Genomic DNA, 19,106 nt, shown 5'->3' with positions numbered 1-19,106 from the left:
CTTGGAGCTTGCTTCAATCCATAGAGAGCCTTCTTGAGCCTGTATACCTGATCTGGATGAGTTGGATCTACAAATCCCTTTGGCTGCTCCACATAGACTTCTTCATTCAGGTATCCATTCAGAAACGCGCTCTTCACATCCATCTGGTACAGCTTGAATTTGAGGATGCAAGCTACACCAAGTAACAATCTGATGGACTCAAGTCTAGCAACAGGGGCGAAAGTTTCATCAAAGTCTACACCTTCAATCTGAGTGTAGCCTTGAGCAACAAGTCTGGCCTTGTTTCTGGTTATAACACCTTCTTCATTGGTTTTGTTCTTGAAGATCCACTTGGTGCCAATCACATTAGTTCCCTCGGGTCTAGGAACTAGCTCCCAAACTTCGTTCCTTTTGAATTGCTCCAGTTCTTCTTGCATAGCATTGATCCAGAACTCATCAGTCAGTGCCTCTTTCACATTCTTTGGCTCAGTTTTGGAGACAAAGCATGAATTGGAGACAATCTCAAACTCCCTTGACCTTGTAGTGACTCCTCTGTTTGGATCTCCTATAATCAGCTCCTTGGGGTGCATCTTCTGGATTCTAATGGAAGGACTCTTGTCAGGTTGATTGATGTTTGGTTCATCTGTAGCAGAATCAGAGTTTTCTGCATTTTCTGCATTTTCTGCATTTTCTGCACTTTTAGCTGTATCTGCTACATTGTCTCCCGATGTTCTGACATCGTCTTCGACATCCTTCTTTCTTGCTGGAGTTAGATCATCAACAACCACATTGATGGATTCCATCACAGTTCTGGTTCTGGAATTGAATACTCTATATGCTCTGCTGTTTGTAGAGTATCCCAAGAATATTCCTGCATCACTCTTGGGATCCATCTTTCTCCTTTGCTCTCTATCTGCCAAAATGTAACATGGACTTCCAAAGATGTGGAAGTGCTTGACAGTTGGCTTCCTCCCTTTCCAGATTTCATACAGTGTGGTTGGAGTCCCTCTTCTAAGTGTGACTCTGTTGTGGATATAGCATGCTGTGTTCATGGCTTCAGCCCAGAAATTATAGGGAAGTTCTTTGGCATGAAGCATGACCCTAGCAGCTTCTTGCAAAGTCCTGTTTTTCCTTTCAACTATGCCATTTTGTTGTGGTGTGATGGCTGCAGAGAACTCATGTGTGATGCCTTCAGATGTGCAGAATTCAGTAAACTTGCTGTTTTCAAACTCTCTGCCATGGTCACTCCTAATTCTCTTGATGACACAGTCTTTTTCTCTTTGAAGTCTTAGACTCAACTCTTTGAATACTTCAAAGGTGTCTGATTTCTCTCTGATAAAGTTGACCCAGGTAAATCTGGAGAAATCATCCACAACAACATAGGCATACCTCTTTCCTCCAAGGCTTTCAACTTGCATAGGCCCCATCAAGTCCATGTGAAGTAGTTCCAGCACCCTGGAAGTGGTCTGATGTTGAAGCTTCTGGTGGGACATCTTGACTTGCTTTCCAATCTGACATTCACCACAGATTCTGCCTTCTTCTATTTTCAGATTGGGAATGCCTCTAACAGCACCTTTGTCAATGATATTCTTCATGCCTCTTAAGTGCAGATGTCCAAATCTTTGATGCCATATTTTGACTTCATCTTCTTTGGAGGATGGACATGTGGAGGAGTAACTGGTTTCTTGAGGTGTCCATAGGTAGCAGTTGTCCTTTGATCTGCTGCCCTTCATTAGAACTTCATTCTTCTCATTTGTCACCAAGCATTCTGACTTTGTGAAGTTTACATTGAATCCTTCATCACACAACTGACTGATGCTGATCAAGTTTGCAGTCAGTCCCTTCACCAGCAGTACTTTGTTCAGACTAGGAAGTCCATCATGGACTAGCTTTCCCATTCCAGTGATCTTTCCTTTAGAGCCATCTCCAAATGTCACATAGCTAGTGGAGCAAGGTTCAATGTTCACCAGGAATTCTTTAACTCCTGTCATGTGTCTGGAACAGCCGCTATCTAGGTACCAATCTTCCTTAGCTGATGCTCTAAGTGAAGTATGAACAACAAGACTAACAATCTTGTGTTTTGGAACCCACACCATCTTTCTTCCGCTGCTGCTATTTTGAGTTCCATGACGTGGATGGCCATGTAGATGATAACAAAAAGGCTTTATGTGACCATACTTGCCACAGTAGTGACACCTCCACTTCTTTCTGTTGCTCTTTTTCTGCTGCGTTCCATGATGTCGAGACCGATGTTGTGACATCGAGGCTCCAGTGCTGTTTTTGGCAGGAACAAATTCTGTCATGGTTGATCTGCCAGCAGATTTATGATTAAATCCAAGTCCTCTCTGGTTTCCAACATTCTTTCCAAGCTGTAGCACCTCATCAAGCATATCTGAGCCTTTATTCAGCATCTTTATTGATTTTGTCATGTTTTCCAGTTTAGAGTTCAGAAAACCAATTTCTCCTTTAAGCTCAGAGATTTCCTCTTCATGTGCCTCCTTCTCAGCCTCCAGATTTGCAATGATCTTCTTCAGTTGTGCTTCTTGCTGAAGAATCTTCTCACTTTTGATGCATAGTTCTCTATAGGATATAGCAAGCTCATCAAAAGTGATTTCAACATCAATATCACTTGAATCTTCATCAGATTCAAATATCCCAGTGAGTGCATTCACATCTCTGTCAGAATCACTTTCTTGTTCACTCTCTGTATCATCAGACCAACATACAGAAAGTCCTTTCCTCTGCTTCTTGAGATGGGTGGGACATTCAGCTTTGATGTGTCCGTAGCCTTCACACCCATGGCATTGAATTCCTTTGCTGGGCTTTTCATCTGACATCTTCTGGTGTTCACTACCTTTCCTGATGTCGAAAGGGATGTTCCGGACATGTGGTTTCTGCCTCCTGTCCATTCTTTTCAGCACTTTGTTGAACTGTTTTCCAAGGAGCACAACTGCGTTAGTCAGACCTTCATCAATATCCAGGTCATACTCATCTTCTTCTCCTTCATCATTGGACACGAATGCCAGGCTCTTGCTCTTCTTTTCAGTCCTATCCGAGAGTCCCAGCTCAAAGGTTTGAAGGGAACCAATGAGTTCATCTACTCTCATGTTGCAAATGTCTTGGGCCTCCTCTATTGCAGTGACTTTCATGTCAAATCTCTTAGGCAAAGATCTGAGGATCTTTCTCACCAGCTTTTCATCTGTCATCCTTTCTCCCAAGGCAGTGCAAGCATTGGCAATTTCAAGAATGTTCATGTGGAAGTCATGAATGCATTCTTCCTCCTTCATCTTCAGATTTTCGAATTTTGTAGCCAATAGTTGCAATCTGGACATCTTCACTTTGGAGGTTCCTTCATGAGTGATTTTCAGAATCTCCCATGCATCCTTGGCAACTGTGCATGTGTTGATCAATCTGAAGATATTCTTGTCAACTCCATTGAATAGGGCATTCAAGGCTTTGGAGTTTCCAAGTGCCAATTCGTCTTCTTCTTTTGTCCAGTCTTCTTCTGGCTTCAATTCATCAGTGGGCTTTCCTTCTGTGTCCAGCATCTTGGGATGTTCCCAGCCTTTGATGACAGCTTTCCAGGTTCTGCTATCCAATGATTTGAGGAAGGCCACCATCCTTGCTTTCCAGTATTCATAGTTGGTTCCATCCAGAATTGGTGGTCTGTTCACTGGTCCTCCTTCTTTCTCCATGTTCATCAGAATTTATCTCCCTAGATCTCACTCAGTGATTTAGAGTGCCCGCTCTGATACCAATTGAAATTCTGATACTGAGGACAGATGTCGTACAGGATGTCACGACATCCCGCTTCAGAACATGCAGATTATATATGACAGTATGAACAGATTAAACAAGTAAATAACACAAGAGAATTGTTAACCCAGTTCGGTGCAACGTCACCTACATCTGGGGGCTACCAAGCCAGGGAGGAAATCCACTAGAATAGTATTAGTTCGAAGATCTAACAGCCACTGTATACAACCTTCTCACCTAATCACTACCCATGCAACTTCTACCTAAGAGCCACTCTTAGATATGAGAACCCCTCTCACTCCCTTTCAATCACTCACCCGTGTTTACAAACAAATCAAAGACACACCAGAGATTGCTCTCTGAACAATAGAGATCAACTCTACACACTCAGGTCCAACACTTGATGTTAGGGTAACATCAAGGTGGCTCACAAAACACTCAAGTCCCAAAACTCACAAAATAACTTTTCAATCTCGGACTTGGTTAGAAAACTCGTACAGCCTTCATGTTTATATAGCAGTGTGCGTATCTGGGCTGCAACAACTTGCGCTGGATAAGATCTATCATTCTCCTGAAAAATCTGCACTTAAAGATCTAAAAGATAAAGTTTGATCTTTTAGTTTTTATCTTTAATCTTTAATCCCTGAACGAACTATTCAAGTTTGTAATTCGAACTTTAATTATCTTTTAATTCGTTCCTAAAGATAGATCGCCTAATCTGTTGCTGACTGCACATTAATCTGTTAAAGGTATAACAGATTTATGTGTCCAGTATTTTCGGGCAGGATGTCCTGGACATTGTATCCGACATCGTGGATCCTGCAGCTTCAATTCTTCATTTGACATTTTATCTTGCCTTGTGCATTGTGCAGCCCGATCTGATTCCTTGACATAATGTTAGACATCATGTGCAGCAACTCCAGCTTTCCTTCATTGTCTAAGTGCTTATGTTTTAACAAAATTTTAGCCAATCTTTTAAAACTCAGTAAAGCTAAGCACTAACAGATGAGAACTGCATTATAAGGGTGCTGGCAAGAGCCTTATTAGATGTAATAAATTGATCATCAATGGCCTTTAAAAGATCCTTGACCTTTTCATGCTGATCGATGGAACTACAAAAACTAGCAGATATATTAGTCTTTATGAACATTACGGACAAACGATTAGATCTCTCTCACTTTTTCATAAAGATCAACAACGTCTGGAGTGCTAGTTTCAGTAATGCTCGTGGCTTGTCTTTCCTAATAGCATAATCAATATCCATCCAACCTAAATGAAGGAGAATTCTCTACCTACAAAACTTATAATTGTCCCCTTTCAGTTCGGGAATATCACACTTAATATAAAAAATGTTTGCAGATTGATTAACTGTAAAGTTCAAGAATACATCCTCATTATTCATAATTTGAGACTCAATAAATTGTCATGTTTTACCAATGTAAAATATGTATTAGTTCATGAACCTAATGACATACAACTTTCCTGTGGGCCAAAGTCCTACTCAATTAGATTCATACTTATGATAAAACTATCAAATTATGCTTTTTTTTCTCAATTCATGTCGGTAAATTAAGAAATATAACCTGATATTTTATCCTAATTAATCATACAAACATAACAAAATTCTTGTGGGTATATTTTATCACATTAAATATGATTAATCACAACCAATGTTTTTAAATGTGATTTTTTTTATACTTAATATATAAATGTTAGTTGTCTAATACGACTAACTTTTGTATAGAAAACATTTTTCAAAACTTGTATAGTTTCTCTAATTTATAGTTATTTTGTAGGGATTTGTAAATAAATCTTGTTTTATTGTTATAGTTGTCTCTAGAATATTTTCCATGGGATTTAATGATGAAATCTGTTCAATTTCAGGTTAAATTAGGCTAAGTCTTAAAATGCTAAAAGTGGTAGTTGTGCTCAGTTCACCATTTAGGCTCAGCGCGCATCCATCGCCAAGTGCAACTTGAAGAATCTGGCATAATATAAATATCAAGGCCGCGTGCTAAGCGTGAGACCCGCTCACTAAGCACAACGGTTTTCTTTAGCCAGGCTCAGTGCATGACTGGCGCTAAGCGCAACGTCGCGGATTCAGAGCCTATTTAAAGCCTGTCTTGTGCAAAATTTGGGTACAAAATTTTTAGCAAGTAGTACAGAATTCCAAAGCAAGTACACCACAGTGCTAATTTCGAGATAGAAGCTCTGGAGGTAGAAAAGAGGAGCAGCTGTGCAGAGAAGCCTAGGGTTTTTCAATTAGAGAGAGATTAGTGAGGTGTAGAGTGATTTTAAGGTGCTGAGAAGAGGAGGAGGGATCCCTTTTCTTGTGTAAGGAATAATTATTATGTACTCTCTATCTCATGTGTGTTAGGGTTTTTCTGTAATGGCTGGCTAAACATCCTTGTTGGGGATTTCTAAGGAACAGTTGATGTAATTACTTTAATATCTAATTAATTGTGTTTTATGTGTTCAATGCTTCTTTTAATACTTAATTTCTGCATGCTCTTGGTCTGATCACCCATTTGTGTGTATAGTTAGGCGACTTTAGCATTGGAAAATGTATTATTGCCTTAGAACTTGATGGAAGCAAGACTGAATAACTACATTGCCAAGGATGGATTGTGGGGTTTTGGTTTTCTGAATATGTTGTTACGATAATGTTGTTTAAGTTAAGCCTAGTCTTACAAGAGGGATCTGCGGACAAAGCTTAAGTTAAATTAGTCTAAACTTGTGAGGGATCGAGGTTTAGTATTTTAGGCTACAACAAAGAACACAAAAGCATGATTGATTAGAGAAATATCTTCATATGCATCAGCTTGTTTGTTAGAAAGACCCAACACTGTTACCTTCTGTTGTCAACTTTAATTACTTGTTATTTTACTGTTTAACATAAACTTTAGTTTAAATTTTGTTTTTAATCATCAACCATCAATGTTTGTTTCAACAATGCCTTATTTCTGAATATAACTCTGTCTAATACTGGTTCCTTGAGTTTGATACTCAGATTCATCCATTTTAATTTTAAATACTTGATGATCCGGTGCACTATCCGATGAATCAGATTTCCCTTGAACATATTTGTATAAAGAAAAATTGGACAAAAAGTAACTGCAGGGGAAATCCAACAAAGTATTTGTGGCGCCGTTGTCGAGGAATCTAGATTCATTAGAAGAGTTTAGTTCAGTTTTCCGGCATTGTTTTATAATTTTCTATTTGATTCATTGATTCTTTTTGTTTATATTTTTGTTACTGTGCATTCATTGTTCTTTTGAACTGGATAATTGCTGCTCTACTTTCTTGTATGCAAAGAAGATCTACTGTAGGTGATTTGATCCCCATTGATTTGGAGATTAACGCCACTTGTAGGAGGTGTAACGCAGAGTGAATCAGAAAATTTTTGCAGAACTTGGAAGCAGCGACAACTCCAGAATAAGAACCTTGATCTTCCGAGGCATCTTCTAGTTTTCCTGTTGCAGGGCATTCTCATACTGAAATTGTTGAAGAACTGATCATGGCTAAAGAGCCAAGAAGAGTAACCCTAGATAATTATTCAAGTTCGACTGTGCCACAATTCTTTACCAGTATCGCACAGCCAGAGGTTCAAGCTCAATCAATTACTTATCCTTCCTCTTTGATATAGCTGATTCAAAACAATCTTTTTCATGGTCTCCCAAATGAGGACCCATATGCTCACCTGGCCACTTACATAAAGATATGCAATACCATTAGGCTGGCAGGTGCACCTGCAGATGCGATTAGATTGAGTTTGTTTTCATTTTCATTATCTGGAGAAGCCAAGAGATGGCTTCATTCCTTTAAGGGAAACAAACTGAAGTCATGGGATGAAGTTGTAGAAAAGTTCTTAAAGAAATATTTCCTTGAATCAAAGACTGCAGAAGGTAAAGCTGCCATCTGTTCCTTCCACCAGTTTCCAGATGAATCGTTGAGTGAGGCACTTGAAAGATTCAAAGGTTTATTGCGGAAGACTCCCACTCATGATTTTTCAGAACCAATACAACTCAATATCTTTATAGATGGGTTAAGACCACAATCTAAGCAGCTCTGGGATGCTTCAATTGGGGTAAGATCAAGATGAAGACCCCTGAGGAAGAAATGGACTTAATTGAAAACATGGCTGCTAGTGACATTGTCATTTTTAGAGATAGAGCCCATATACCAACTAAGAAGAGTTTATTGGAGCTCACATCACAAGATGCTTTGTTGGCATATAACAAGTTGCTATATAAGCAACTGGAGGCATTAATAGAAACACTCAGTAAGTTGCCAACTCAGCTTCATTCTGCACAAACTTCACATTCTTCTATTTTGCAGGTTGCAGGATGTACAATTTATGGTGGAGCTCATGAATCTAGATGTTGTATCCCTAATGAAGAACAATTTGCTCAAGAAGTCAATTATATGGGGAATCAGCCTAGAGGCATTTTTAATGCAGATGGATTTTTCGGATTCCATAATCGCCAGCAGTATCAATAGCAGAGACAATGGCAAAATCATCCTGGTAACCAATTCAACAGAGACCAGGGTAGTTCATCTACAAGGCCACAACAACAGACACCTAGTCTTTATGACCGAACCACAAAGCTGGAAGAGACTCTAGCTCAATTCATGCAAGTTTCAATGTCTAATCAGAAGAGCACGGAGTCCGCCATTAAGAATTTGGAGGTCCAGATGGGCCAGCTTGCGAAGTAATTAGCAGATAGACCATCAAGCAGTTTTACAGCAAATACGGAGAAAAATCCCAAGGAAGAGTGTAAGGCTATGATGACTAGAAGCAGAATGACAATACAAGTTGAGGAAGGAAGAGCTGATCAAAAGGTAGAGGGATTTAAACAACAACTGGCTGCTCAGCTAGCACTAGAACCAGTTGATACTTTTGTTGAACTTGAAGAAATTGTTGAGGAAGCGGAAGATGATAAAGAAGAATAGACACCAATAATAGATTGCCAAAAAAGAATAAAGAAAAAGGAAGAACAAAAAAAAACAGAAATAAAAGAAAAAGAAGAAGAAAAGGAAAAAAATTGAAAAATGAAAAAGATAAATAAAAGGTTGTTGAGGAGAAGAAGAAGGGCAAGAGTGAGGCCACTAGATAAAAGAAGAAAAAGGCTACTCCTACTGAAGGCAAGGAGGTACCTTATCCCTTGGTACCCTCCCGGAAAGACAAAGAGAGACATTTGGCCAGATTTCTTGACATTTTTAGGAAATTGGAAATTACTTTTCCTTTTGGAGAAACTCTCTAGCAAATTCCCCTCTATGCCAAGTTCTTGAAAGATATGCTAACCAAGAAGAACCGGTACATTCATAGTGACACAATTGTTATGGAGGGAAACTGTAGCGCGGTCATTCAACGCATCCTTCCACTCAAGCATAAGGATCCTTAAAGTGTCACGATACCATGTTCTATCGGCGAGGTTGTTGTGGGCAAAGCTCTAATAGATTTGGGAGCTAGTATCAATTTAATGCCTCTTTCTATGTGTCAGAGACTTGGAGAGATAGAGATAATGCCCACACACATGACCCTCCAGTTAGTTGATTGCTCCATCACAAGGCCATATGGAGTGATTGAGGATGTGTTGATTCAGGTGAAGCAACTTGTATTCCATGCAGATTTTGTGGTTATGGATATAGAGGAGGATCCTGACATTCCCATAATTTTGGGATGTCATTTCATGTCCACGGCCAACTGTATGGTAGATATGGGGAAAGGCAAGATAGAATTGGGTGTGGAGGATCAGAAAGTCTCATTCGACTTATTTGAAGCAATGAAGCATCCAAATGATAAGAAAGCTTGCTTTGATCTGGACAAGGTAGAATAGGAAATAGAATTAGCTACTACCAGCATGGTAATGCACTCTCCTTTGGAAAAAGCATTGCTTAATCATGTAGAATGCCTGACTAAAGAGGAGGAACATGAAGTGCAGACTTGTATTAAAGAGTTGGATGGTGCAGAAGAAAATTCTAAGGGACATACTGCATTTGAAGAATTAAAGAATGGTGGGCCAATAGAAAAACCAAAATTAGAATTGAAGACCTTGCCTGCACATTTGAAGTACGTATTCTTGGAAGACAATGACTCTAAACCAGTGATTATTAGCAGCTCGTTGAAGAAAACAGAAGAAGATCAGCTGGTGCAAATTTTGAAGAGACACAAAGCTGAATTGGATGGCACATATTTTACTTGGAAGGAATTAGTCCATCTTATTGCATTCATAAAATCAATATGGAAGTTGATTATAAACCAGTGAGACAACCTCAAAGAAGACTAAACCCAATCATGAAAGAGGAGGTGCGTAAGGAGGTGCTTAAGTTGTTGGAAGCAGGCCTTATTTACCTCATTTTAGATAGTGCATGGGTTAGCCCTGTGTAGATTGTCCCCAAGAAAGGAGGTATGACAGTCATTAAAAATGATAAAGATGAGTTAATATCCACAAGGACTGTCACTAGGTGGAGAATGTGCATTGACTATCGGAAGCTGAATGATGCCACTCGGAAGGACCATTATCCACTTCCTTTCATGGACCAGATGCTTGAAAGACTTGCATGACAATCCTATTATTGTTTTCTGGATGGGTATTTTGGCTATAATCAGATTGTTGTAGATCCCAAAGATAAAGAGAAGACTGCTTTCACCTACCCTTTTGGTGTATTCGCATATCGGCACATGCCTTTTGGTTTGTGCAATGCCCCAGCTACATTTCAGAGGTGTATGATCATAATTTTTTCAGACGATTTCTCTGTTTTTGGGCCATCTTTTAATGGGTGCTTATCAAATCTTGAAAGAGTATTACAGAGATGTGAAGAGTCCAATCTAGTTCTCAATTGGGAGAAATTCCATTTCATGGTTCAAGAAGGAATAGTGCTGGGGCATAAAATTTTAGTAAAGGGAATAGAGGTAGACAAGGCAAAGATTTATGTAATTGAGAAACTTCCTCCTCCAATGAATGTCAAGGGAGTGAGAATCTTTTTAGGACATGCAGGGTTCTACAGGAGATTCATAAAAGATTTCTCAAAAGTCGCCAAACCACTTAGCAATTTGTTGAATAAAGATGTTGCTTTGTGTTTGATGAAGAGTGCATGAAAGCATTTAATGATCTGAAAACCAGATTAGTGTCTGCTTCTGTAATTACAACACCAGATTGGGGACAATAATTTGAGTTGATGTGTGATGCGAGTGACTATGCCGTAGGTGCAGTGCTTGGACAAAGGAAAGGAAAATTTTTCCATGCTATATACTATGCCAACAAGGTTCTAAATGATGCACAGGTTGTTGGACAAGTGGCCTCAGAAATTTTAAAAACGGGGGGGGGGGCTGAATTAATATTTCGTTATTTCCCTTTCTTAATTATTCCCTAGATTTAATTATTTCTTTGTTAACAAGTTACGGAAATAATGAATGAAGGAAAATAACTTGCGGAAATGTAAAGACAATAAAAAGTAAAAGAGATAAGGGAAAAGAGAATGCAAAACCAGATTTATCCTGGTTCGGCCACAACCCGTGCCTACATCTAGTCCCCAAGCAACCCGCTTGAGATTTCTACTATCCTTGTAAAATTCTTTACAAGCAATGAACTGTTGGACAAGTGGCCTCAGATATCTTAAGAAGGGGGGTTGAATTAAGATATTGCAAACTATTTCCCCAATTAAAATTCTATTTCAATTTCAATGCAAGTTACAAGTTCCCTTAAAAATGAACTCTTAAATAATGATTCAAATAGAACAATCTAAATATAAACGTAAAGCAATAATAAATAAATGAGTTTAAGGGAAGAGAAAGTGCAAACTCAGATTTATACTGGTTCGGCCACACCCTTGTGCCTACGTCCAGTCCCCAAGCAACCCACTTGAGAGTTTCACTATCTTGTAAAATCCTTTTACAAGTTCTGAACACACAAGGACAATCCTTCCTTTGTGTTCAGATTTCTTTACAACAAGAGACCCTCGGTCTCTCAATCCCCTTTGAGAATTTAGAAAGAAGAGAAGAATAAATCTCTCTTGAAAGAGATAGATTGTACAATCTGAGCACTCAATTAATTCCTTATTGAATTGCAAGTAATTGGCCAAGGAATTCTTAAGAGGATAAAATGTTTTTGCTCTTTGAGAGAATAAGACTTTTTGTTATGAAAAACTCTGAGCAAATTCGTGTTCCAGGTCACATATAAATAGACCTTTGGTGGCCATGTAAAAACCATTTGAAAATATGTGACTCTTAGAAATAATTTTCTGAAAATCTCCTCTGGTAATCGATTACAGAATTTGTGTAATCGATTACAGGTTTTAAAATTTGAATTAAAACGTTTATTAACTGTTGGTAATCGATTACCAATATTGTGTAATTGATTACACAGTCTAAAATTTGAATTCAAATTTTAATAGCTGTTGTAAACCATTTTTGGCCACTGGTAATCGATTACATCCTTTGGTAATCGAATACTAGAGAGTAAATCTCTTGAAAAAGACTTTTTAACTTAAATTTCTTGGCCAAACCTTTTGTTATTTCAATTAGGAATTCCCTTCCTAAAATACTAGTGATCTTCTTGATGTTGTATCTTGTATTCTTGAATCATTGTCTTGAATTAAACTTGAGAAGCGCATTTGCATCAAATCATCACGATCATCATCAAAACATCAAAGACATTTGCTTCTACATGAACCACAAAGGAATCCCCTCCTTTGTGTTCAGTAATTACAACCAAGAAGTTGTACCCACTAAACCAAAAGCGGTTAGTCTTTTGGATCCAGTGATCAACCAAGAAGCAAATCCGCTTCTTGCAATGAACCCAAAAGCGGTTAGTCTTTTAAGTCCAGTGTTTAGCCAAGAAGACCTTTTCTTGAAAAACAGTTACCAAGAGTAGGTTTCTTGAAAAGCTTTTTTTAAGAATGGAGGAGGAGAGGAAAATAGAATAGCACAAGTTTTTGCCCAATGAACTTTTATTGGCAAAGAAAGTATTGAACAAAAACTATTAGAAAGATGTTGAGAATGAATTAGCAAAATCGTTATGTAAAATTTGTGGCATGGTCACGTATTTATAGCCATTTGATGGCTCTTGAAAAACCAAGTTAAAAGTTGTGACTCTTGGCAATTTCTTCAAAACTAGTCACTTTAAAAGTTGTGCTCTTGTCAAAATCTTCAGAAACTAGTCATTTTAAAAATTATGACTTTTGGCAATTTATTTTTAAAAATCAGTCACTGGTAATCGATAACAATTATAGTGTAATCGATTACACATCAATAGTTGTGACTCTTCATGTTTAGATTTGAAAAACCAACATTTAGAAACACTGGTAATCAATTACAAATGTTGTGTAATCGATTACACAAGTTAAAAATGTTTTATCACAAGTTGTGACTCTTGAAATTTGAAATCCAACGTTAAAAAATATTAGTAATCGATTACATGCCTATGGTAATCGATTACTACTTTGTAAAATATTTATAAAATTGTTTGGGCTTCTGGTAATCGATTACTGCCTTATGGTAATCAATTACCAGAAAGTAAAAACTCTGGTAAAAGATTTTTCTTTGAAAAATTCTTTTGGACAAATTGTGCTATTCAATCTTTTCTTTTGAAAAAATATTTTTATACTTATCTTGATGCTTTTCTTGAAGTCCTTGCATATCTTGAGTCTTCTCCTGAATCTTCACTTGAATCTTGATTCTTGATTGAATGACTCTTTGATTCTTGAAACTTGCTTGAATCTTGATTATTGACTTGAGTCTTTGGCATCATCAAAATAAGCTTGGAAGTTTTGCTTCCACGCAGGTGAACTATGCTACCACGGAAAAAGAAATACTGGCAATTCTCTATGCATTTGAAAAGTTCAGATCTTATTTGGTAGGCTCAAAAGTTATCATTTACACCGATCATGCAGCTATTAAATATTTGATCAACAAGGCTGATTCCAAACCCAGATTGATAAGATGGATCTTGCTGCTGCAAGAATTTGATTTGGTAGTTCGGGATAAAAAGGGATCGGAAAACGTTGTAGCTGACCATTTTTCTAGATTGGTGAATAAAGAAGTCACATCGAAAGAAGCTGAAGTTAGAGATGAATTCCCTGATGAATCATTATTCTTGGTGAGTGAGAGACCTTGGTTTGCCGATATGGCCAACTTCAAAGCTGCAAGAATCATCCCAAAGGACTTAACTTGGCAGCAGAGGAAGAAATTCCTACATGATGCTCGATTTTATATCTGGGATGATCCATACTTGTTCAAGATAGGAGCTGACAACCTCCTACAAAGATGTGTGACACAAGAAGAGGCCAAGAGCATATTATGACATTGTCACAACTCTCCATGTGGCAGCCAAGGTTTTGCAATCTGGATTCTTTTGGCCCACACTTTTTAAAGATGCTCACCACATGTGCTACATTGTGATCATTGTCAGAGGATGGGGGGTATATCAAGAAGATATGAAATGCCTCTACAAAATATTATGGAGGTTGAGGTATTCGATTGTTGGGGGATTGATTTTGTAGGTCTCTTCTCTTTGTCTTTTGGCAATGAATATATACTAGTGGCTGTTGACTATGTCTCTAAATGGGTTGAAGCAGTGGCTACCCCGCATAATGATGCTAAGACTGTGGTAAATTTTTTGAAGAAGAATATTTTCTCAAGATTTGGGGTGCCCAGAATTCTGATTAGCGATGGAGGCACACACTTCTGCAATAATCAATTATAGAAGGTGTTGAAGAAATATAATGTGACACACAAAGTAGCATCGCCTTATCACCACCAGACCAATGGGTAAGCAGAAGTATCGAACAGAGAATTGAAAAAGATTTTGGAGAAAACTGTAGCTTCTACTAGAAAGGACTGGTTTATCAAATTAGAGGATGCTTTATGGGCATACAGAACGACATTCAAGACTCCGATAGGTTTGTCTCCATTTTAGATGGTGTATGGAAAGTCTTGTCATTTACCAGTGGAAATGGAATATAAAGCATATTGGGCCTTGAAATTTTTGAACTTTCATGAAACCGCATCCAGAGAACAAAGGAGCCTGCAACTTTTGGAGTTGGAAGAGATGAGATTAATTGCTTATGAATCTTCAAAGCTGTATAAAGAAAGGGCCAAAAAGTATCATGATAAAAAGCTGCTCAAGAAGGACTTTCATCCAAGACAACAGGTGTTGCTTTTCAACTCAAGACTTAAATTGTTTCCTGGAAAGCTTAAATCGAAATGGTCTGGACCATTTACCATCAAGAAAGTACGACCATATGGAGCAGTGGAGCTGTGTGATCCTCAATCTAAAGATCCTGACAGGACATGGGTAGTGAACGAACATGGTTGAAGCAATATCATGGTGTAGCTATTGAAAGATTGAACACTATTCTACACTTCAAACCAGGATAACAGGAAGAAGCGTCAAGCTAATGACATTAAACGAGCGTTTGCTGGGAGGCAACCTAGTCATTTTTAATTTTGTCTTTCTTGCATTTAGTTTAGGATAATTGCTTGTGATTGTGAATGATTTTTTAGCTTGTTTACTATTGAGAAAAGGGTTTCAAGCTTTGGTGAAGAGATGGATAGAAAAGATTTAAGAAAAAAAATTTCAGTTGTCCATCTTTTAAGCGCAACCCTTACGCTAAGCGCCCTATCTTCACGTGCTAAGCCTGAGCTTGCTCGCGCTAAGCGCTTTGACCCTTCATTAGTTGGCTGAATAGTTCAACTGAGTGCACATCACCACACTAAGCCCAACATCTTCACTGGAATTGAACTTCAAGCAATGGGCTTAGTGGGGATGATGCATTAAGCGCCACTTCTCCTCTGGAAAATTTTATTTTAGGAGCGTTAAGTGCGCTGTCCTGAGCTAAGCCTCAGATCCATTCTGGAATTGAGCTTTCATAGTTGGGCTTAGCCGTAGGATGCGCTAAGCGCCAATCTCTTACTGTTTTTGAAATGCTTGGAAGTGCGCTTAGCACGCCTTGTTGCGTTAAGCCTGAACTACTCACTAGAATTTGAAGCTTGATTGCACGCTAAGCCTCACATCTTAGGCTAAGCGCATATTGCAGAAGAAAATTTTGTGTTGCAGAAAGCGCTAAGCGCCACCTGCTGCGCTAAGCCCCAGATGCTCATTGTAATTTGAAACCTCAAGTTGGGTTTAGGGCTAGGTTAGGCTAAGCACAGGGTTACTCAGAACCCAAAAGTCTCATTGGCGCGCTTAGCGCGCCATACAAATTTCAATTTTTAAAAACCAAAGGCTGAGGCACTTGGGTGGTGCTTAGCCTGTTCATCGCATCTGAAAAAAATTTCTATTTCCAGAAGAACGCACTAAGCCGACCATGTCGCGCTAAGTGCGTTCGTCACTTCTGATGAAACATGAATGAGGAAGACGCTAAACGTCATCAATGTTTAGACACTTCTGATTTTTAAAATTTTGTCTCAGTGCTAAGCCTGACCTGTCTGGCTAAGCGCCAATATGTTTCTGTTTCTCAGTCCTTTGAATAAGGCTAAGCCCAGCTACTGCGCTAAGCCCCTGTTGTGTGTCAATGAGGTTGAGCTAAGCGCGCTCTGCTGCGCTAAGCTTAACTCTCTCACTATTTTTGAGCTTTTGTAGTTAGGCTAAGCGCGCCCTGTGCACTAAGCCTAAGGGTCATTCTGGTGAGGCTGAGCTAAGCGCCATGATGCGCTAAGCTCAGACCCTCTTCTGTTTTGAAAACTATAGATTTAGGCTAAGCCCAACATGCTGCTGATCGAGGTCGTACCCGAATCAAATAAACATTAAAAATGGAGCATCTAGGAAGTGATCCTAGGTCGTCTCCCAACGAGCAATGGTCAACCAAACGTTCATAATAGATAATAATAAAACAGTAACGAATTGGGAGGGGTTGTTTGTTTTTGTAATTTAAACAGTAAGCAAATTTTAATTAGAAAATAACATAATTAAAACATGTTGTTTCCCCTTGTTTCACAAGCAAGTCTCTTATCCTAGGTTACGAGAATTTATCCTTAATCAGTTCAACCACTTAATCCAACCCTAAATTAAATTTCTAAGCGAAAATTAACATAAGGTTGTCATTATCTGATTAAGAAACACATACACCAATCAATCATGAACGAAACGTATCATTAAGCATGAACGTAAATTAAGTACAGAGACAATTAATCAAGCACTAAGCATGCATGGATTAATAGCAACAAATATAGAGTAATTGGTGAAGAGGAGAAACTGATCAAAATTCAATAGTAATAACAAAACCTCAAAGAGAGCTGTGCTTGATCCTCAAGAGAAAACAATGCTGGAGACTTAGCCTTCCATTAATCAGTAGAAAACGAAATTGTAGATTGAAGCATAAACGAAATTGTAGAAAACAAATTTTAGTCTATGTGAACAGTGCGCATGAACAGTAATAAAAACTAGAATTGCAAAACCCTAAAATTATTCTCCTCTCCAAAAACTCCCTAAACTAAAACCCTGGTGCTGTTATATAGGTCCTCAGCCCTAAAGCTTACAAATCTATTTTAAGTCTAAGCCCATGAACGAAATAAAATAAAATCTGGGTAAGATAAGATAAGATTGGATGAAATAAAATCTGGACGAAATAAAATCTGGATAAGATAAGATTTGATAAAATAAAATTGTCTGCTCTCTTCAAGTCCAAGCCCAATTCTGGATTCAAGCCCAATTGCTTATAATTCTCCTGAAATTAAATTAAAAACACAAAATTAGTCAAGTAGGCCCAAATGATAAAACTGCATAATTAATTTGATAATTAAGGCTAATCAATAATTAAAATGGTGACAAAAAGGGTTAAGAAATAGGAGAAAATAATGACACATCAAATCCCCCCACACTTAGCCTTTTGCACTCCTGGGCAAAATCAAAAAGCAAAGCAAAAAACAAATCTAGAGACATTAAAGAGAAACAAACAAACAAACACAAAAACAATTACATATTTCTCAATGAATCTCAAGGAATGAAAGGAATGGGCAACATCCAACACGTAGAGAGTTAAAGAATCAAGACAGTCATGAAAATCATCCAAGCATCTCAAACATGGCAAGATAGTCAATCAGCTCAAGAATGAAAAGTGATAAAGCCTCATATGATATACACTCTATCTCTCAAGTGTCTAGGCTACTGTTTATTCTCAGAGCACCCATAAAAACAAACACCACATAGACTTGGCAAGACTCTAAAATTGACAACCACACCACAAACACATGCATATGAGGATCAAAAGGTCTTTTAAGGTTGTAATGGGGCCAAGGACAAGGTAGAGGAAAGTATGGGATAAGTAGCTAAAACCCAAAGGAATAGAGGAGCAATGGGGAATAAGTGAGAACTAAGAAAAAGTAGTAAACCCCAAAACCAAAATTAAAAATTAAGCATAAAAAGTAAACCCAAAACAAAGTCAACCAAGTCCTCAAACCAATCCAAGTCTTCAAACCAAGACTTCATGTATTCAACTTCATTCTTTTTCTATTTTTTTTTTTTGAACATGAACAATAGCAATTGAAAGCATTTGAAAAATAAAGCAACAATTAGGCAATATATGTATATACATCAAGCATGGCCAAAATACATTATCAAGCATGGCTAACAAAAACATATCATCCAATGAAACATACCCCCCCCCCTCCCCCCCCCCCCCCCCCCACACACACACACTTATTCCCAAAACAATTCCAAAGCTCCAAAATTCCTTAAGGGTAGGGTGAAATCATGGTTTTTCACTTATGGCTTGTAATGAGCTTCAAAACAAAGAAAGGGGAACAAAGGCTCAAAGGGGCTATCAAAGGAATTAATTCAAGGTAGGCTCATTTGGCTAGAGGCTTATAAGGACAAAATGCCTAAATCATCTCCCAACATGCATGTGAAGCAAGAAGTATCAACAAGAGTCAAGCCAAGGCTATTGTGCAAGCAATCAATGGGACAAAACACACCGAATAAAATAGATGATGATGACTCAAATTCTCACCAAGGGTAAATCTATCACTTTCGATTCGAACTTTCAAAACTAACTTGACATGCAGAGAAAAACAAGGATTTGAAAATGCCAATAAACTCCTATTTCAAAAACAATTACCCATTACCTGTACATAACCTATAATTCAAAGAGAAACATGCAATGTTGTACATAAAACATAAAACCAAAATAACAAAATTAACCTAGAAAACCTAAAAAAATTAAACTAGAAAACCCAACAAAATTAATCTATAATACCCAACAAAATTAAAGAACAATCTCCCTCCCCCCCCCCCCCACACTTAAACGACACATTGTCCTCAATGTAGCATAATCACAAGATCAAGAGCAATCAAAACAATCAATAAAATTGGACAAGTGCAATAAAAGTAAAGAAGGAGACAAAAAAAAAACTCCCTAAGTCATGGCGGAAG

At 38.1% G+C, this 19,106-nt stretch overlaps 1 protein-coding gene across 1 annotated transcript; it reads left to right on the top strand.

The window, feature by feature from the left end:
* Positions 1 to 14,690: 14,690 nt before the first annotated feature.
* On the top strand, positions 14,691 to 15,053 carry LOC114378759. The gene has a single exon (XM_028337386.1). The coding sequence runs from the start codon at positions 14,691 to 14,693 to the stop codon at positions 15,051 to 15,053; it is 363 nt and encodes a 120-aa protein (XP_028193187.1).
* The last annotated feature ends 4,053 nt before the right edge of the window (positions 15,054 to 19,106 follow it).

Source organism: Glycine soja, chromosome 12, assembly GCF_004193775.1.
Source record: "Glycine soja cultivar W05 chromosome 12, ASM419377v2, whole genome shotgun sequence".
Classification (NCBI taxonomy): domain Eukaryota; kingdom Viridiplantae; phylum Streptophyta; class Magnoliopsida; order Fabales; family Fabaceae; genus Glycine; species Glycine soja.
Note: the sequence above shows the minus strand (reverse complement) of the source record. Positions and strands in the feature narration are given on the sequence as shown.

Bases quoted from the DNA above. Each gene is read 5' to 3' on its own strand.
- LOC114378759 (XM_028337386.1), top strand. From the start codon at position 14,691: ATGGAATATAAAGCATATTGGGCCTTGAAATTTTTGAACTTTCATGAA.